Genomic DNA, 22,403 nt, shown 5'->3' with positions numbered 1-22,403 from the left:
TAGCGCTTATCATTTCTTTAGTCGTTTCTCCTTGCAGGTATGTTCATAACAACATTTACCAAAAATAAACATGAAAACTAAGGCCAAACACACCCGACAGTGAAAAAGTTACATATTACAATTTTTGGTTCGTTTTAAAAAGTATTTATTTCCTTTCCCACATAGGTCAGGGATTTTTTTCTTTGCCGATTGTGTTGCTTTCCCTTTATGCCATTTACTTTACAGTAAACTGTCACAAAAGGAGATTTGCTTTAAATATAATAATAATAAATAACAACAGACCCTACAGGCTGGGCTCGATGACAGTAAGAATTAAAAGTGGGCAGAATGACAGCCATCATTATTAATTAGATTTTTTTCAAACACGCACATCTCACATCTTGATGTCCTACACATCAGCGATGTCTGTCACACATTAATAGCGTTTAATTAACCATTTAATCACAACATCACTCATATCAAATGTCAAAGAGTGTGCACGGGGAGTGTGTGTATGAAAGAGGCGTCTGCATGTCAACATAACAAGAGCAGAGTTTGCCTAGTACGAAGCACCTACATGCATGTGCTAGGAAACATACATGTCCTCGTGAAGACAAGGTGAGGAGAAGGAGACAGAAATAAACGGAGGACGGTGTTTCGGCAGGCGAGACATTATCAGAAGAGAGGAGAGAAAATGCTGAGGAAGGGGGAGGAGAGGGAGACAAAGACGGAGTTGAATTGATTGAAGAGTTTGAAGGAAAACAGATAAGATTATTGAAAAGATAATATGAGGGAGATCAGCCAGTGAGAAAGTCAACATTACAAGAGGTGAGCAGGAGAAACAGAATGTGTTCTGAAAAGGAGATGGAAATAAGAGGAAAGGGAAAAAGAGCAAGGAAATAAAAGAAAACAGCAGAAAGACGAGGGGCTGTGGCCTCATTGTTCCTCTTTCTAACAAGCTGCTCTCAATCTGTCCGCCAGAGAGAGAGAGAGAGAGAGAGAACACACACACACACACACACACACACACACACACACACACACACACACACACACACACACACACACACACACACACACACACACACACACACACACACACACACACACACACACACACACACACACACACACACACACACACACACACACACACACACACACACACACACACACACACACACACACACACACACACACACACACACACACACACACACACACACACACACACACACACACACACACACACACACACACACACACACACACACACACACACACACACACACACACACACACACACACACACACACACACACACACACACACACACACACACACACACACACACAAAGAGCACCGAGGCCATTTTATAAGAGGATGGAAGCAGAAAAAAGAGGCGACTATTCTTCACTCTTCGTTTTATCATTCCCTTGTTCATTTTTCCTTAAACGTCAACAAGGACAGGTGAAAGGAGACAGATGTTGGTTCCATTTTTTTCATCTTTAAAAAAAAAGGTAAAATCGTGTTTTTTCTTTTTTGTAACCCGCTGCTGGCTCACCCTCACTCCAGACTGCTTGGTAGGTTTGTTGTTATGATGATTCATGCCAGACTAGACTGGACGGGCAAGACAGATGCTGTTTCGGAAACCCAAGCATACATAACCTCTTTAGTCACGTTTCTTTTGAAGCATTTATTTAGTCTGTCCAGACTCCAGATCAAGCAAACAGCTGAGCATGCATTAAAGTGAGAGGTCAGGTGGTGGCTCCGACCTGCTGACCTCTGGGAATGGATCTAGGCTGGAGGGAGCCTCACCTGATAAGCCTACACTCGGTTATTCCCTCCCTCTTGGCCGAGTCCTGGCTCGAAGCAAACAAGAGACACGCCGTCTGCCCTTGAACAAAGCTTACATAGACTGAAATCGCTGTTACACAATTACAGACTGGATCTTCCTGTGGCACGGACAATCCCAAAGTCAGGTTCTGTAATACCGGAGAAAGATTGCATGAGGCCAGGAGAGCTTTTCAGATCATCTGATTACTCATCTGTTTGGATGAACTGCTGAGGAGGCCTTTACAGGCTCTGTTCTGTGTCAGAAAGTCAGCTTTAGGCTAACAACAAGCTGAATGTGGAAAAATACGACCCTGTCACATCTGATGTATGGGCACGCACTCACACGTTCACACTAATCTCTCTCTTAGCCCTGGAAGGCCTGAGTCAATTGCAATGATTAAATGAGGACCTGATGATGAGGAGATGAGTGGGAATGAGTCATCTATGGGAGTCATTTCCATCACATCTCTTCAGTGGGATAGGAGAGGGAACAATCCAATAAGGATGGTTTAAACATGCTAACTGGGGGGGAGAAGCTCCAGTCACAGCACCGCGCTAGCAACATAAAAGATCAGGTTATATGTTCTGCGCATTCAGAGTGACATGCAACAAATCCCATGACAGCAATCGTACAGAGAGTTGTGTTGGCCGCAAAAATTGTGCAGAAAAACTGCACCCCTCGATAAATTCTGACGCGAAGTGGACGTCAACAGTGTTGCATTCCCTGGATGAAATCATTCCTGTTTTCATTTGAGTTGCCACTAATTACACCGCAAGTATCAAACCACTATGACCTCACATCCTTGCTCTAACCCCCCACCCTCGACAAAACATGTGCATAGAGACACACACACACACACACAGACAGACAAGACTACACGCCCACACATGCCCACTACAAAACACTAAGTGGATTTCTTGCACGATGCAGTTCTCCACAAGTATTTACAAGCACACATGTATTTTATTGTATTTCGCACATGACTGCAGCTCCTACGTCAGATAAGAAATGGGAAGACGTGTCTCCGTCCTCACTAGCCACACTGACCCAGAGTGATATATAATCTGCTAATGGAGCTGAAATGGGGCCATCAATGCCATTATGTGGTGGTGTGGCCGTAAGGATATTAGGTTCACTTAAAATGAACACTTCTGTCTTCGTCATACGTCCGCAGGGAATAAGAAGAGGAATGGATTTCTCTTGGATGACCTCTCACATTCTCCTTGACAATTTTCCCCCACGTTTTTCACATGTAGCGTCAGGGAGAAACGATTAGATGCGTCCAAGTTCTTTATAGACTTGTCTCCAGTTTGTTATGAGTTTTAACCACAGTCTTGTTTTTTTCTAACATATTGTGTTCATTCAAATCCTGAACACTGATTGTGCTAATCAGAGAATGTAGCTTATACAGAAATCAAACAACTAGCTAAAAAAACTAAACAAGACGAAGATGAGACATAAGAGCTCTCTCTGTCTCACTGTTCTTTGACACATGATTCTTTAAGATAAATGCTAATGTCCACATGCTAACAGGATACATTGCTAAGCAGGTATAATGTAAACATATCATCTGGATTTAGTGTGTTAGCATGCTAAGCATTGCCAATTAAAATCAAGTACAGCTGAGGCTGAATGGAATGTCTGTCTAACTCCTACTAGTTTTTGGTTTTAAACCTATAATTATACTGATTTAAAGATGGCAACATTGACCTGATAATGGCAGAAGCAAAATGAACATAGGACAAATGATTGGAAATAGTTTTGAGGGAACACGAATGACTGAAGCAATTTATAGCAATCCAGCAAAGAACCTTAAGACATAAATACAAAAGAAAGTGGGTCGGATTCATCACCCGAGATCACAACGAAATAACTAATTAATGGAGTAAATAATATGTCTGACCAACAACATTGTCTCTTCACACAACCAGACTTTCTTCTCAGACATGATCTGACAATGAAGTATCATTATCAGATGTTAAAGGTGGGGTAGGTAAGTTTGAGAAACTGGCTCGAGATACACTTTTTGTTATATTCCATGGAATGCTCTTAACATCCCGATAGCAATGAATATCTGAAGTGCTTTGACAAAAAATCCTTGAAAAAATGTAATCTGTGGAAGCCGTGGTGCTGTAAAAAGCACGACCAATCATCTGAGCCGGCCCGGCTAAAATAACTGGATGGCCTACCTGCCTGTCAGCCTTCCATCTGTGCACAAACTTAGCTCGTGCCCTCATTGGTCATGTGAGCGTTCGTGTGTGTTGGAGGAGGGGCTTTGTAAGGAAGTGGCAGATTTTCTCCGGTTGTGTATTTTCAAATTCTAGCGCACTCGAGCTGGTTTGTCCAAAATGACCTACCCCACCGTTAAGCTATTTTGCAGTTTAAGCAGAAACGTTAACCTGCTGTAAGCACTCCTGGAAAACCGTGGATCACAAATGTCATCATAATCTCTGTGCACAGAAAAACAAAAACGAGTTTGAATGCATAATATATTGATTAATCCAATATCTGATGAGATATTTCCGTCTGTAGCCGGACCGACTCGTTGCCATCTCTAGAGCCATAGCTGAGAAAAGTCTCCCGCCAAATGTTTGGATTACAGTTTCTTATTTGTTTAATCGGAGCTCTGTCTGTCTCTTTTAGCTGGGAAGATGCTGTGCTGCTGCCTCCCTTCGTATAGCCCGGCCCATTAGTCAGGCCACTAATTACACCGCTTACCCACACAGTCGATCATCAGAGTAAACACCCACCATGCTCCCTCTCTTTCCCTCTCTCATCTCACCAAGGACGCAGTGACAGTGGGTCTAACCCAGAATAGTATTCCTGAATGTGTGTATCGGATCCCTGTGTCTCTACACACGCCTTAAAAACACACATTCCCGTCTCTCGGGGCCACGAAACATGTCAATACACTGTCCTTCCTCCAAAGCATCTGATGTGAAAGCCTCTTATACTCAAAATTATTCAAACACGACTGTCATCTTTCAGCTGATTTGCATTGTTAACGCAGGGAAGTGAAGACACAGGTTTATTGCCGCCCCCCGCCCCCCCCACACCCAGCTTTCATCAAGTGGCTATCTGCGTGGCTGCTTGGAGAAACGCACTAGTAATCTCTCAATGATTCCTGCACTTAGTGGGGCTGCCAGGCACCTGTTTCATTAGCGCCACACATCTTTCTCTCTCGGTTTTCTCCCCCCTCCGCATCCTCATTCCTCTCTCCTTCCTCCCGCAAGCCTCGTTATTCAAATTTCCCTGCTGTCAGCTCACATTAGCGGCGCGCCACAGTTTGCCTGTCAGCTGGCTTAATTGCTGGAGGTGCCTTCTTTTATTAGGTAACCCCCTCAGCTCGTTTGTTGCTTCCACAGAGACGCACCTCCACGACAGCTTGTGTAAACCCGAGATCCCTTCAGCCTCTTTTCCTTCCTTTTCTTCCTTTTCTCCCCCTCTCTGGCTCCCTCTCTTTCCATCTAATCGGTGGCTGAGCTCAGCAGGCAAGCTCCTGATCGATAGCCACACTCTCACCACTGGACAACAGTGATGGTGATAAAGAGCTAAAAGCATGATAGGAGGGGAGGCTTGCTTTGTGCTAGCTCCGAGGACAAGGAAAGGGCCTCAACTCCAATGTACTCTCTGCACTCTCCTACCTTACCTATATTTACTGACCGAACATTCATAGAAAGACTACCTCCTTTAAGGGATTGGGATGATAATAGAAACTAGGGCTGCACGATATTGGGAAAAACTGACATTGCGATATATATATTGCGATATAAAAAAATACAGGAATTGAAGAAAAGACCGTTTTTTTTGTCCGCAAACTATCCTTTCTTGAACTTTAGTGCTATACAATTGGTATTTTTTTAACAATATTTAACCGGATGAAAGATTTTAGTCACGGATGTCTGGATCTTAAGTTATCAGAGCAACAAGCTGAGCTAGCTCGGTTATCCTGCTGTGATCTGATCAAGAATGATTGTGATTGGTGGTTTGCTGTGCATGCAGAGCCTGCATGTCACTCACTCAAGTACCCCTGACATGAGAGCCGCGCGAGTTTTCCTTTTGTAGCAGCCAGCAAAATAATTGTAACATGACGTGTTTGAGTTCATTTGCCTACTTAATATCGCACGTCCTAAAATAAAAATAAAAAATTGTAAAAAATCGCACGTCCTGCGATGTCAACACGATTATCGTCACGACATATCGTGCAGCCCTAATAGAAACATATGGAGATTCAGACCAGTTGAAAAATAAAATGTGGAACAAACTTCCTGAACATCTGAGGTCTGCACCAACCCTGGGTTATTTTTAAATCCAGGTTAAAAACCGTTCTCTTTACTGCTGCTTTTCCAGGTCATTTAACAATATTTTATTATTATTATACTTCAGCACGTCTTGAAGCTTCATCCGTAAGAAAAATGAACTACTTAAACTAGGTTTTTTGTCACCGAAATATGTTTTTTTAAAAGACTCCATATGATTAATGACAGATTTGAGGCACTGGCAGAAGCCACGACTTTCTTTTGGGTGCACTTCTGTTTTTGATATGGCATAATCAATGAGGAGTACAATGACATGATTAGTCAATAAACAGAGGAATAATCAGCAAATATTTAAATAATTTTGTTAAGAATTGGTAGTTTTGCAAAAATGTCAGATAATGCTGCTTTCAATCTATCAAATACGGGAATTTCCTGCTTTTCTCTGTATGTTATCATATTAAATTGAATCTCTTTGGGTTTTGGACTCACAAAACAAAACATTTATAAACTTTAGCTTGAGAACTTCGGCTGACATTTTTCACAATTTAATGAAATTTTATAAACAAAAAACGATTAATCGAGAAAAGTATATATTAAAGTAAGATGCATGCTTAATATAGCATGAAATATGGCAACACCACAACATTCAAAATGATGTATGGATTGATGCTAGGTGTGGTTTTGGAAACATTTGACAGCCTAGGTGACAAACACACTTATATAAATCTCGAAAATGTCAAATGTGTCAACGGGTACTTTTTGATAAAAACAAGCAACAACTCTGACATATAAAAACTGTTTTCCAAGAAACTCAGAAAGTCAGAAAGTCTGTCATAAACAAATCCAGTTGGTTTAATCTAACTTATTTGGAAGGAAAGATAGCGAAGTACAGTGTGTACAGCACATACAGTAACTCAACCCACTAATGAATGTTTACAATGGAAATATTTGGTAGCATCGAAATTAGTGGGTAAGATAATATGACAAACATTAGAAACTTGTCCGATCATTGCCCTAATAGATTATGAAACTTTATAAATTATGTATGATCGACGGGCTAATCTACCAAAAATGTAACCACGGTTCACCCACAATAGTAGCCTCTTAACAAACCCCTCCCCCAGCCTAGGGCATTGTTCGGGATAAAAGGGTTGGTAGAGGGCTTCTTGTAATAATATGACCAATCATAAATGTGACATTTGAGAGGTCTGGATGCTGTTAATAACTCACTTATAAATATATTATGTGCCAGAGATGAAGTCTACTTTGGCAGCAGTTAGATCATTAGAACTACTTTCCCAGTCATAAGCAAACAAAAAAAGGGCCACATTTTGGTGAATTATAACAAATGTGCTGCTAATGCCTCCATTTTGTCCCATTTAATGCAAGTCATACATTCGTTGCTTTATTTAAAATGAGTCAAATACGTTTTTTCTAACATGCTGAGTATCATAACAGGCCCTGAAATGTCCTAGTCTTATCTGATGTTTTGCATTCTTTTCCACTTCTGTTTTTACAGCACAGCCCGTATGTGTCACTGTGGCAGATCTGAAAGGACCGTAACTATTTAAGACAGCCAGCCATGCCTGCCATATCCGATACACATTTCAGAGTATACTTTATTTGGCAAAATACCAAAAGTGATCTTGGCACCTAGAAGCAATGTCAAGATGTTTCTATCATGGTTTCTATGCATGTTTCTGCCGTGTTTATGAACTGGTTGACACCACAGCGCCATCACATATTTCACATCATTTGAATTTACTCTCTGATGAGATGAAGTTAAAAGAGGCCCTATTGTGCTTTTTGGGTTATCCCTTTCCTGTAGAGAGTTATACACTGTAGGTTTGTGTGCATTTAAAATAGTCTGCAACAGTTAAAATCCAAAAGTTCAGAGTTTCTCTCTCCCACACTCCCCCCCCGGAAACACAGCCATTGGACTCCTTTGTTTACTTCTGTAACATAGTGACGTCACGGTGTAACACGCTTGCTTCTACTGGCTAGCGCTCCAACACATTGACCGTGATAGGCTAAGGGGCGGGACATCTCTGGGTGGTTAACCAATTAGAAAAGAGCCCACCAGCTAACCAATCAGAGCAGACTGGGCTCTGGTGTCAGACAGAGGGTGAAAAGAGGTGCTGCAGCACAGTATGAGAATAAGAAATTGCTTTTTGACTATTAAAGCATGTAAACAAGTCACAGTAGAGACACAAAATACAAACATGAACCTGAAAATGAGCATCATAGGGCCCCTTTAAGATAGGGCATGTTCTGCATTTACTTAGGACACTAGCAAGCTATAACCTGGATGTTAACTTATGGCAGAACATCCACAGTGTGTCTTGTTCAGTATCTGAAAATGCATTTTAAGTGTGCAATTAATGGAGCACAATTTTCAATAACCATTGGATTAAAATGCATTTTTAAATATGGGTCACCACACGTATAACAATATATGGGTCACTCCCTTCACAGCAGACCGGTATGCAGTGATGACAGGTCACTGCCAGTCTAGCATTTCTGAGATTAAACAGTTTGCCTGGCTGAGTGGCCCTTCGCTCAGAGGTGCAAACAAGAGCTGCCGATGGTCGGAGACTTTCTGAGGAGGACAGGCTCTCACGTGGAGCTGCTGAGACCTGCAGAGGATTGGAATGAAGCAGCACCGCCGGCCTAAACATTGAACCCAGACCCGCCGCAGTCTGCTCCTCTCGCCCTGGGACGCCTGCCCATACATTAAGATGTGGTTTGGAGCTCTCACAGGAACACAGTGAGGAGAGGCTGGATGAGAGGGATTGGGTTTACAGTGCTAACCACAGACCCACAGTCTACCTCCTGCCCTGCCTTCCTGCCGTCAGCCATATACATACACAGCTGCTGGAGTGTGTGTGTTTTATCGTATGTGCTGGAACTCACAAGATCCCTTTATTGTTCAAAAGGAAGTTATAATTAAAAAGTTACAATGCTTGATGCAATTTAAGCCACATGCAAACACGTAAAAAACAAAGCTGAACAACAATCTTGTTGTGGGTTTTCCCCTGCACTAATTAATATGCGAGATGCCTTAATTAAAGTGGCATAAACACACATTCACAAGAAATTACACATCAGTGTGCTTAATCTGGTTTCAATGCATGGTACATGAATGTCAAAACACTGTCAGGGGTGGGGTGCAGGGTGGCATGGCTGAGGGATGTAGATGAGGGTTAGGCAAATGAGCAGGTCTTAATTGATACTTCACACAGCTGGAGGACCAGTGTTTATGTATTTCAGCCTGCTCAAAAGCTCTCCACCTAACTCGACTAAAACAAATTGAAGCCACGCAGCAAGAATTTCGCTATAACCTCATCTCAAAATACAGATAACATGCCAATTTCTTTATCAATTTTACAGCCACGTTAATAGCCATTATAGAGGACTTTTGGATATCTTTCTAAGGGGAAGCTTCTAGTTGTCAGTGCATCAAATCAGTAAATCAGAGGGCATGACTCACCCTTGATATGAGTGAAAAGCAAAAAATGAAAACAATGAGTGGCACTTGAAAAGGGCAGACCATTGAGTGAAGGTGTCAACAAGCCAAGCTGACTCACTCTCCCCCCCAAACACACACACACATATCTCGTGAGGAAGGGACAAACAAACACACACTTCATCATCTGGGTCAACTCCACCACACTATGGGGAATATAAGGAGGCTCCATGTTTCTCTACTGGAGGTGGTGGTGTTAGCCACCAAGGACATGAGATTCACACAAAAGACACTCGGCAAAAGTTGGACGTTGGACTACTGACAGCAATCTGCTTGACCTTCATAAGGCACAGATTACACGGGGCGTTAAAATATAGACAAAGGAGATAATATGTTGTATAACAGCCTGTATAGAGCATCATAATTCCCCCACAAAGGAGTCCCCGGAAATGCACAGTAAGGATGACAAAGACAAACATTTTCGGTTTGCACTTTCTAACTGAAGCTTTTAAAATCATATACGCACGTTATATTTGATAATGGGTTCATACAATAAGACAATAACCTCCTAAAACGTGTGTTACATAGTAGCGTAGCTTTACTCACCGGTGGTCGGTTCTGGGGAAACATTGTAGCCGCCGACTTGTGTCTCCGTGTGCGGTTTTTTTGTCCTTCTTCTTTCTCGCTTTTCAGGCGGAAAGCTTCGTCGAGAAATACGAGCAGCCGATGTACTATTGTTGGTCTCAGAGAGGCATTTGGCCCGGTTTCAAAGGTAATGGCAAAGCTAGTCTCGGCTTGCTCATTCCTCGCTTTCAAGACTCCTTTGTTCTGGGTTATATCTCCAACCGCGCACCGTGTAGTGAGGACGGGCAGAGGAGAGCAGGAACACCCGGTCCAAAAACAAGCTCTTTTCTTTCTTCCAAAGTCCTCAACTTCGCGCTTTTACAGCAGAATTACAATATCGCAATTTCCCTCTCCAGTGTATCTTCGCCTTCCGTACAGGCCAGAAGGGGAGGGGGGGAAATGTGGTTTGCTTGTGGCTTCGGAGACGGACACACCACCGGCACATTCAATGCAGCCGCAGCCTCTTTTGTCTCGCTGGTTGGCCTGCACTCTTTTCACACAACACTCCCAGTCCCTCACTCCTCTCACTCCCCCCTCTCTGATCCTCAATGGGACATAACATATGAGTAGCTTTCTTTAAGCAGGAGGAGGGGGCTAAAGACACTGCCCCCCAACACAGTTATCAACATTAAAAACATTATAAAGGTTTTTTTTAATTTGAAGTTAGGAAGACAGCATTTGCACATGTCTTCAAATAGCCTGGTGATATTTGCAAAGAACCCTTATCCGTCCTCATTTGATGTTGAATTGTAACACGGTTAATTCTCATCCAGCTATGAAATTAAACATCTATACCTACACATTTATCAAATTTAAATATCTAAAAAGTACAACATTTTCTTTCTCAAGAAGAAATACAGAGGAATTGTTTAGTGATTGAATGAAATCTCCACGTGGGGCTCGGCCTCGGCACGGTAAACACTGGTAACATAAGCCAATGAGCGTTGAGAACACCCACGTGGGGCGCGCTGACCGTTCGCTGATTGGACGGTGTAGGCAGCTCAAAGCTCCGCACGTCAATCAAGCAGGCTACAACTGCTGTGTGAGGTTAACCCTTTCCAGGGAACAGGGAGTGATTGAGAGTTTGAGGAGCTGTGTGGTGGCTGTATCAAGATTCAGTGGTTTTCTTTTTTCTCCTCCCCACAAAAACCATCAATGCATTGAGAAATCTTACATTTCCTCCCCAATTCATCCTTGTTGATATAGAAATAAATAGAGTATTTGCACTAACTTCCTGCAATCGTCCTGCTCATTTTGAGATGTCAAAAATTAATCATGACCACAGGGAGAGCTGACCAAACAAGAAAAGACAGAATACATCTAAATCTGAGACAGCAGAACCCACCGAAATACAACAGTGATAATGCTGCAACGCATGCATGGGCATATATTGAATATGCAGCATTGTTGTTACCTGGAAAAGGAGAAGAATTCTGGAGAAAAAGGGAGAAATGATGGAAAAAATTGGTATTCTGGTGGCACGACCCCTTTGGCGGGGCTCATAATTAGAGAGAGAGATATTGAAAAAGCAATTTCTGACAGTGGAAATCACAACCTGCCAGAGGTGGAGTTGGAAAATATAGATGGGTGTGTTTGTGTGAGAGTATAAATGTGTGTGTGTGTGTGTGTGTGTGTGTGTGTGTGTGTGTGTGTGTGTGTGTGTGTGCGTGTGTGTGTGTGCGTGTGTGTGTGTGTGTGTGTGTGTGTATGTGTGTGAGAGAAAGAGACAGAGAGGAAACACAGAGGGGGGAGGGAGGTAGGGAGGGGAAAAGGGAGGGAGGGAGGAAGAGAATAAAGGATGAAGGACAGCAGGGGGGTGCTGAGAAAGACGAGCCAGTAGGAGGGTTAGAGATTGAACGAGAGGGAGAGTGCACACGGGGGATGAAAAAAAAAAGTGTGTATATGTGTGTGTGCGTGCCTTGTTTATGTGTGTGTGTGTGTGTGTGTGTGTGTGTGTGTGTGTGTGTGTGTGTGTGTGTGTGTGTGTGTGTGTGTGTGTGTGTGTGTGTTGAGCAGACAAGTAAGGGAATGAAAAAGAGAGAAGGGTGAGGGGAGCAAGTGGGGAGAGTGGAGAGGGAAGGAGAGAAAGAAGGGAGTAGAGAGAGAAAGAAATATTTTATTGCCATCTTTTCCCATGAATTTTAATGCACAGCGCTGGTCTCCCTCCCGGATTCTGGGATCACATTTATTAGAAGAAAAAAAAAAGTCATGAGGAATGCAGTGCTTTGCAGTCTGCTGCTGCATGGGGAGATGTTTCATGTGTGTGTGTGCGTGGGTGTGCGTGCGTGGGCGTGCATGCGTTTGCTTGCTGGGCGGCGGGGTGGGGGTTGGGGTGAGGGTGAAGGTGGGGATGGGGGTGCACAGGATGTATGAGGCTGCGTTACTGAGGAGAGCCATAATAATATAGATGATATCAAATGATAAGTGAAGGACACACATTATTGCTATTGGCAGGTCAGATGACAGAGTGTGCTTTAGGTGTGTGTGTGTGTGTGTGTGTGTGTGTGTGTGTGTGTGTGTGTGTGTGTGTGTGTGTGTGTGTGTGTGTGTGTGTGTGTGTGTGTGTGTGTGTGTGTGTGTGTGTTGGCTCAGATCCAGTGATTAAATGCACCACAGTGCCCTTCTCTCCTCCACAGAGACTCAGGGCAACGGGACATCAAAGTGGGCCCACAATGGGACGGGACACAATGGTCGTAATGTTACAGGAGCTTCTGGGTTTTTAGCTCGGTGGTGAGAGGTTGTAAAGAGTCAATTCTGTCAACCGCATGTTTTCAGAATGCAACTAAACAGAAGCATGCTCACCTACACACACACCTATAGCTCCGAGTGGAAAGGGCCTGAAGGAGTAGCACCGTTTTATAATCATAACTTAAGGCGAGGTAAGGGAACACATACAGTAGGCAAATTATCACCAAGGAGGGAGTGGTTTTCAATGAGGTGATGAAAACAAGTTTACTTCCCACGAAAACTTCATTCCTACGTGGTTGCCAACAGCAATTCAAGTGTCAAACTGTGATGTTGATATTAGCACTAAATGATTCCCCAAAAACACCGGACAAGGTCTACTGGACAGATATCCGTTCAGGAAGATGAACTGTCATGTATTTTCATCTGCTCATTGAAAGGCAGCACAATGAGAGCGGTCATTACAATGTTTTGCCGGATCAATAAGCTTCACTTGTCTCCAGCAGTTACAGGATGTATACTAAAATCCCATCAATACACTTTGAGGTGCAGAAACTCTGAAAATAAAAAGAAAGAAAATCCAGCAAAATAATTGCCAGTATTGTGAATTTTGAGTGTTTTTGTAATACCAGCGATGAATACCAATCTAGATGACCACTTCAGGGTATTTCCACGAAGGTTGTACAATAGAGTTTGATTTGAGTATATGTGCACTCACACACATCACACCAGGCTTTATTTCCAGACGTGCAATTTTGCAACAATCGCACCAGTAGGAAACCATCATACACACAGCAGGGTAACCATTTCCTCCAATAGCAGTATTTCCTCTACAGACCACAATGTTGGAGCTACATGCTGCAATTTGAAGGCTGCTACAAAAACCTTTTATTTAACAAATAAAAGCCCCCATGCGCATAGTAGGTTGAAAACACATGTAAATGCAACAGGTTCATAGCTTTTCTTGAAATAAAAAGAAGATCATAACCACCTGATTTTTGAAAGGGGCCCTATTATGCACAGTTTCATATCTGTATTTAGCAAATCCTACTGTGACATGTCTATCTACTGGGACACGTCTCCATGATTTACTGTCAAAAAGTTCTTTATTTCTCTCATACTGCCTGTGCTGCAGCACCTCTTTTCACCCTCTGTCTGAAACCAGAGCCCAGTCTGCTCCAATTGGTTAGCTGGCCGGCTCTGTTGTGATTGGTTAACCGCTTATAGATGTCCTGCCCCTAAGCCTACCACGTACAACTTACTTACACTTCAATAGCATATACATATGGGAGCGATTTGGGATTAAGTATCTTGCCCAGGAACATTTTAACTATAGGGGATAGGGATCGAACCTCTGACCCTCTGATTGGCAGACGTCCAAGCGCCAAAACATACCCATGATGACCCTCACACACATGTCTGAGGAAAATAGGAAATATCCCTGAAATAGGAATCTGTGACCTCTCGCCATGGACTCCCGTTAGCAGCTTTTTCCTTTAGTTCTAAAGTTCACCTCTGTTAAACTGAAAAGCACACAAATCTTGACGTCGGGGAGACAGGATGATACTGGAGGAAGGGGCTTTGGTTCAGGTCATAAACTTCTGGTTCTGTGGTGGTATCTCTCCACCCTTCCCGGCCCCCACCACCTCTCGTTAATTTCTCCAGTGCCTATGGGACGGGGTTGAGAATGTCTCCTACCCAGCGTGGCTTTGAGTGACAGGAAGACAAGGCCACAGTGTTGTCCCCCTCCCCCTCCCCTCTTATTCACCTCTCACCGTCACCTCCCTTTGCCCCCACCCCTCTTCCCCGTCCCTCATCAGACAAGCTGGGTGTCAGCGCAGAGACGGCACTGTGATTTATTGGTCTCTGCTCCTCAGGGACACCCCCACCCCCCTTTAACACACACATACATCCACACACACACACAATCTCAACCCCTCCCTCACAACACCCTCCATTTTCCCATTCCCCCCACCACCACCACACACACCCCCACCCATCCCCTCCACTTCTGTCCTCTCCTGCTGTATGGCCCCTGGGGGAAAGAAGGGGTAATGACCCACATCAGCAGCAGCTATGCTCACATGCACACACGCAACCACACACACACACACACACACACACACACACACACACACACACACACACACACACACACACACACACACACACACACACACACACACACACACACACACACACACACACACACACACACACACACACACACACACACACACACACACACACACACCTCCTCTCCTCCTTGCAGGCGGATACAAATAAATACCCCCTGTGACACACATTGGAACACGTATGCACTCATAAAACAGACGCTGACACATTTACGCCCACAGGCATGTGTGTGTGGAGACTCAGGAATTCGAACACTGGGCCGTAATGTTGTTACTCAAAGCCTCCTCCACTGAAGAGATCAAAAGTGCACAATCTTCTTCTGTGGAATTTGCTTAATAGTTGTTTCTTTTTGTAAATAAGACACTGTTTTATTCATAACCCAGTTTAACCTCAGATAGAGGGAATGTACACCTCTCCTTTTTCTGTACACTGGCATGTTTTCTTTATAAAACAGAACAATGGGACGATGTGTGTGACTCTGCAGTGAAGTGGAATAAGATCTTCTTTTCACTCTCCAAGTATCTGTAAATGCATCAGCTTTCACAATTTTGCTAGAAAAACCAAATAGCATTGCACCCTCACAGAGGTAATTATGAAGCAAGAGCATTTTTTGAAAATAGTTTCCATTGTGTCTTATCACAAAGAGATACCTTTATATGAGTCAGAGGACTTCATAGATAACATCAATTATGTGGTTTGTCTCCAGTCACCCCTCTACTCCACTAAATCTTCTCAAAAACATTAAAGGTGGGGTAGGTAAGTTTGAGAAACCGGCTCGACTCGAGATACACTTTTTGTTATATTTCATGGAATGCTCTTAACCCGATAGCAATGAATATCTTAAAGGGGACCTATCATACAAAATGCACTTTTGTACGTCTTTTATACATGAATATTTGTCCCCGGTGTTCCAGGGAACTCACCAAGTGTCAGAAAACACAACCCTCTCTATTTTCCTCCATACCCAAATCTCTTAAAAAGGGGCTGCAACGGATCTGATACAGACTGATCCAGATTTGAACACTTCTATGACGTCACAGAAGTGGCGCTACGGTTATTGGGCCAACTCCACCAATCAGGAGGAGACAGCCACGGACATTGCCGTTCGAAAGCGCTGGAGATGCTGTAGTACATATGCCAGGCCTGTAGATGGTGCTGTTCTCACAGAATCAGCCCATGAAAAGACAGTGTTAAATTGAGCGAATTGAGGAATGGCTAAAATGCATGATCTGTTTGGTATTTTGAAAAATAAAAAGTATAAATATGCCTTATATAGGTATGGTCCTACACTATATTATTCAAATATAGCATGATAGGTCCACTTTAAGTGCTTTGACAAAAAATCCATTAAAAAATGTCATCTGTGGAAGCCGTGGTACTGTAAAAAGCACGACCAATCATTTTAGCCGGCCAGGCTAAAATAACTGGATGGCCTACCTGCCTGTCAGCCTTCCATCTGTGCACAAACGTATCTCGTGCCCTCATTGGTCATGTGCGCGTTCATGTGTGTTGGAGGAAGGCATGGAGGAAGGGCTCTGTAAGGAAGTGGCAGATTTTTTCCTGCTGTGTATTTTCAAATTCTAGCGCACTCGAGCTGGTTTCTCCAAAATTACCTCCCCCACCTTTAAGCAAGTTAAACTATATCTACATCATGATCTACATCCGTGTCAATGTCTTGCAATACGTACAAGATCACAACAGGCTCTTATTCTTACATGTAGCCTATGTAAAATAACTGCATATTTTCAAAGGTTCATTCTAAATTCAGGCAGTCAGACGGGGAGTGAAGAGGTTAAATCTGAGCATTGACTTGCAAATACTGTGTGTGCTGTCACTCACAGCAGAGTGATACTCTCCTGCAAAAAGAGTGTGCTGTCTCCGCTACTTTCCGCTTTATACAAGTGCTGGAGAGAGCAGGTCAAGTGTTAATTTGTGTGTTAAAATAGGAAGGAGAATATATGAATTAATTCTGCATACAAAAGAAGGAAGTAGATGTAGTTAAAGGATCCATTGAGGGATTACAGAGATTCCTTCAAAATTAGATAAAGTAAAATAATAAAGTGAGATAAGATAAGATAAAATAAGAAAGTGAGATAAGATAACCCTTTATGTATCCAAAGGAAAATGTTGTGCAGCAGCAGTTGCAGTAGAGAGTAGATAAGAATGCAAATAAGAGTGAAAATATCAACAAAGCTGCATGTATAACAAATACCCAAATTAAACAAAATTGAAAAAATGTACCCAATGCCAACCATAAAAAAAGAGAACATGGATTTCTTAATGAAAATCATGCAATCTATGAACAAAAGATACTAGTACTCAAGTGTATGGTTGCAAAGTGACAATATTGATGCAGAACGTTCCAGCAATGTTCAATAATTGAATAACTTCTGTTAGAAAGAGGCTGGAAACTGTAAGATAAACATAAAAGGGATCAATATATTGATATCTGCTTCCCAGACAAACTCCCATATCAAAACTCAAACACAGTGTTGATGCACAGCCTCGTGTGGTTTTCACCTGTGCACATACAAATACTGCATTACACTGCCACCTGCTGCTCAACAGCAGTATTGCAGGCAGCTCACACAATGGCAGCAGAATTGAGGATATTTAATTCCTGTGCAATTCTGCAATTTTCAAATAGTTCATGTATGTTAACACGGGGGAATGTATTGCTTTGTTATTATGATTTATAATCCAGTGAAGAGCTGATTAAGAGGAAGTTAGCTTACCTGCTAGTACTTAGCAAAACATCCAGGAAATGCTCTGGTCGTCAGACTAATACTGACAAACAGCGCTTCGCTGTTCTTGCAGACAAATTATATATTCATCTACTTTTCAGTGTGTTCCCATGATAGTGAACATTTACTCTACTTATGGGAAAGCAGTGTGTTGGAGGGTAAATGCCAAAGTGTATAAGGACGCCATTTTCCGGCAGTAGCCTGCAATTACAAATTATTATCACATGGTGTCGCCAATATACTGTAAGTGGTAAACTGACAGGAAGCTAATGAGTCAGGAATATTATATGTGTGTAGCTAAGGTACATGTAATAATTAATAGTACATATTATTAATGTATGTATGCCTGGTGAGTACACACAGGTGCATAACATTATTTCCCATGGAGACTAATGCTCACATTCACAAGTAAATAATGACTTTCTCACAGCTGCTTTTCAAAACAAGAAGCCTTCTGTGGTCCATAGGGGGGATTTACTAAAAATAGTAGTAATTAACTTATGTTATGGGAGGAAAAACATATTTAAATCTTGACCTGTACCTTTACTAGTATCCTTCGCCCAAATGGTGCTTGTGGACCGAGCTATAAAAACCTGAATTAAATCTTATATAAATTATGTATTTACTGCTATACCACCCAGTCACACCATAATCTTTTCACATATTCACACATATATTTATTATGTAGACTAATAAAAGCTTACCACTTTGCTGTTCCAAGATTAATTTATCTGTCTATTAAACCTGCCTTTGTAAACTTGAACTATATTTCAAGGGAGGTGTTGTTTAAATTTAAAAAAGTGCCTCTATCGGCCATACTGGTTGAGTAAGGGTTTTTCTCAACTTGCTACGGTCTTTCTAATACATGTGTTTGATTACCTAGTTTAACATCAATGAGATTGTTAAGGGGGTTTAGATTGTCTTGTAAATAGATTCAGAATTACATTGTTTAACAAGTTATTCGCAATGTAAATGATATGACCTCATGTTATCAATAAAAGACCTGTAACTTGTAGAAAAACTATGTCATTATGTTCAAGTATCATATTAGTTGGTAACCAAACTAAACCAGTATGACTGAGCCAACACCATGTCTAACTCAGTAGTGGTGGATGCCTTATTTAAACCTGATCATTTTGTTGTGTTAGTAGAAGTTGAGCAAAGTATCATAAAACTGAGAGTATAGTGAACCCATTTGTTTTTAAATCCTTTTTTAAACCTCTTTTAAAGTGCTGTATCATTAGGTCAAAATGAGGACTGTCATGAGGCCATAATGTTGGCCTCATGACAGTCTAAGAAAGCAACACCTTTACCATTTAATGCTTTATTGACAATAGTTTTTTTACAATATAATCAGAAAACTCAGCAACGTAGGCAAAGTACAAGCTTTTGTTTGTCTTTCTTTAAACACTTCACCTTCTTATTACTGAAGTGTTTTTGTTCCTTGTCCTCCTCCAGTTCTTATTTTGCTAGCTGTTTCTCCCCTTCAGGAGATTGTTGAATTTGAGCAATATGAACCATCTTCTCCCTCTTGGCAGGCAGCGTGCACACTAACATTTTCCCTGCCTCCATTCACCATTCCCTCTCCCTCTCTGCAGATTTCTGGCGCAGGAAGGCATCTTGTACTTTCCAGGCGAGACCAGCTGGCTGTGGAGCAGACCCAAGCCTCCCACTTCCCCTTGTGGTCCTTCTCTCTGCTGCAGCTTTAACGACAATAATCAGATCCGTGTCAGGAGTCAGTCTGAATCTGCTCCTTGCACCATTGTGTTAATGGATATTGTCATTTTGAGTTAAACGAGCAAAAAGTAAGAAACATTTGAGCAATTCCAAGAAAATCTATGGGATTTATCACCAGCAGAAAATATGTTTTTAACTATGTAAACAGGAGTGTTAAATGACAAATTCGGACTGATTTACAACACCCCCCAACTCACTTGGGGGTGTGTGACTGTGTATTCAACACAGCTGATTTAGTATCTAGTCAGGCATTTAAGTTTGGGTTTCACAAGAAAGTAATAAAAGTGTCATTAAGGAAAATATGTTGGTTTGCAAATAACCATCTCTAAACTGTAAAAATGCAGAGTCATGATGTGTGTTGCGCTCTCCGATGGGTTAAATCCACACACACATGTTATGCTAGACCCATATCTCCTCTGCAGCCACACAGGATAATACATAACTCTGTGCAACCTAAATGTGGAAACTCAAACCTAACATTATAAAAGCGTAAATGTGTGAGACACATATCTTCCTCTGTGATGAGATGGGTGGTCTCTGCAGGGCCCATGCATGAGTGCTTCACGGTACGTCACTGTATATTAGTTTGCCACGTTCTTGTGTAAACACACGGCGGCAGCAACACAACTCCACCTTACCTGATTATCATTCTTGTGCATTAATAACCGCAGCTTGTATTCATCCACGTGGCCCGAACCCCACGGTGCATTTCCCCTTGTAATGACATCATTGCCGCCTCAGAAAGGCCCTCAGGCTGTTTCCCAACAGAGACCCTGTCACACACGGACCATCGCGAAGTGCCCAGGGTTTGTTTACCTCGCTACTATTCCACAGCGGGAAACGTTTTCCCTCCATCATAAATCTTTAAGTCCTACTGGGAGCGACGTGAAGCCCCTGGCCGAGGCGAGAGGTATGGTGTATGCGTAAATACATAAATATATAAATCCCTCGTCGGGGTCACTGGTGGTGGAGGTGAGGATGGCTAGCCGCCAGATAAGCTGCTTCTACTCTCTCTCTCTCTCTCTCTCTCTCTCTCTCTCTCTCTCTCTCTCTCTCTCTCTCTCTCTCTCTCTCTCTCTCTCTCTCTCTCTCTCTCTCTCTCTCTCTCTCTCTCTCTCGGCTGCCTGGAGAGAAATGTGCCATTATTCAGCGAGGCCCCCACAGTCGGGCCCCTGAGAACAGAACTGCTGTCCAAGACAACATGCAAAGGCCAAGAGACTGGAGCCGAGAGCGCTTCGGATACCTCCCCAGACTGTTTATGACCACCTTCATACGGCCAAGCTGCTCCTGCCACACTGCCTTCCCCTCAATATTCCTTTATTTCCACTAGGTCTTTGCCAATGAGAGTGAAACGTCTGCAGAAAACACTGGCTGTGTGGGTATACCTGTATTTAAACTGGACTGATTTGTTAGTATTTGGTCTGCAGCCACTCTTGTTCCTAATAGACGATTCTGGTGTTTCAGTTTTAGACATGGTTCTCTATGTTACACGCCTTAAAAAATACGTATTCTAATTTGCTCGGAAGCCCGTTTTCTTTATTTTTAGAGATTTGTCTTTAACCATTCAGACTGCAGTTGAAAGATATATCTCTCTTCGTTATTTTGCATATCGAAGTTCGAAGATAGTGGAAATTTACCATTATTGTCCAGGGACCAAAGGGCCGTTATGAAGACACCAGAACAGACCCTGGACATTGACTCCTGACCAGGATCAGGTGGTCAAAACCATTCATGAATGAAGTGAGGAAAGAGTGTCTTAATACCAATGAATGATATTTCTGTCTGTTTGGTAATTATCAGGATTTGTGTGATTTATCAGATACTAGTTTAGCATTTGGCTTCTATCTATTATGACCAGTCAATTTGATCTATATATCGCATTATCACAAATCACAAATAACCTCAGGAGGGCTTTACAATCTGTACAGCATACTACACCCTTTGTGCTTGAAGACACAGAGAGACTGGTAATATTAGGCAGGACTACATTTATATCATGCAGACTGACCACCAGCTGGATCTTTCAACCACACAATATTGTGATTTGTTTAGCAATCACTCCCTCCAAGACTTCCTGAAAGAATAACAAAGGTTCTCTCGTTCCGTGATGGCGAATCAAAATCAGATAAATGTCTTGATAAACTGAAGTCAATGAGTGCAGCGTTAAACAACAGCAGAACTCGATCAAAACATCAGTTTACAATCTCTCACGCAACTTGTGCAATAAAATCCAAGTCTTATTTATCCAGTTGTATTCTCATTGCTTCCCAAACACACGCAAAAACCCTAATATTTAAACAATTCTGCATAAACAGTACTCGCATGGACAAGTAGCATTGGCAACTGTTTAAGCAGTTTATGCAGTGTTTATAATAGTAAGGTTTTAAAAGAAAAATGCATGTGTTTGGGTAGTAGTGAGCAGGATTGACTAAATGAGATATTTACTCAAACAATTCAAGATAACATTGGGTGCAGTGGCGATTCTTGAGTCTGTGGGGGCCCTAGGCAAAAATTAACTGAGGGCCACTCGAACCAGCTTTCATCACCATCAGTGGTGCACTCTTCCCCCCCCCCCCCCCCCCCAGAGCGGAGCAAGGCAAGGAAACTTAAAATAAGAAGCAGTATTTTACGGCACGCTATGCATGGGGCCGCCTTGAGGGGGTTTCCCGACATGTCGTTGCAGTAAATTAAAGGGTGTTTCATGTTGTCGTTGCTGTGGACCTTTTTAATCTACCTTCTTTGGGGGCCCCCTTCTGGTCCGGGGCCCCAAGCAGTTGCCTGCCTTGCCTGTTCGCAAGCGGCGCCCCTGATTGGGTGAATATTTGATATATAATGGATAATTCTCGGTGAAGTATTCATTTGTGCAAAAAATAATTGTACATTTCGTCACAAAAGCCTCAACACAAACTGTCTGTTGTTCACAGGAAGATTTTTCC

General features: G+C 42.5%; 1 protein-coding gene across 1 annotated transcript in view; it reads right to left on the bottom strand.

The window, feature by feature from the left end:
- LOC307019804 (transducin-like enhancer protein 1) overlaps nt 1-11,045 on the bottom strand; it is a gene marked incomplete at its 3' end in the record, with an annotated part of 37,376 nt that extends 26,331 nt beyond the window's left edge. Inside the window, exon 1 of the mRNA XM_079650912.1 lies at nt 10,148-11,045. Within this exon, the coding sequence (XP_079507038.1) occupies nt 10,148-10,171 (24 nt within the window). The 5' untranslated portion in view covers nt 10,172-11,045. The remainder of the gene's footprint in view (nt 1-10,147) is intronic.
- Nucleotides 11,046-22,403: the final 11,358 nt, after the last annotated feature.

This window comes from Notothenia rossii, assembly GCF_949606895.1.
Source record: "Notothenia rossii genome assembly, chromosome: 1".
NCBI lineage: Eukaryota > Metazoa > Chordata > Actinopteri > Perciformes > Nototheniidae > Notothenia > Notothenia rossii.
The sequence above is the reverse complement of the archived record's forward strand: the minus strand, read 5'-3'. Positions and strand labels throughout refer to the sequence as shown.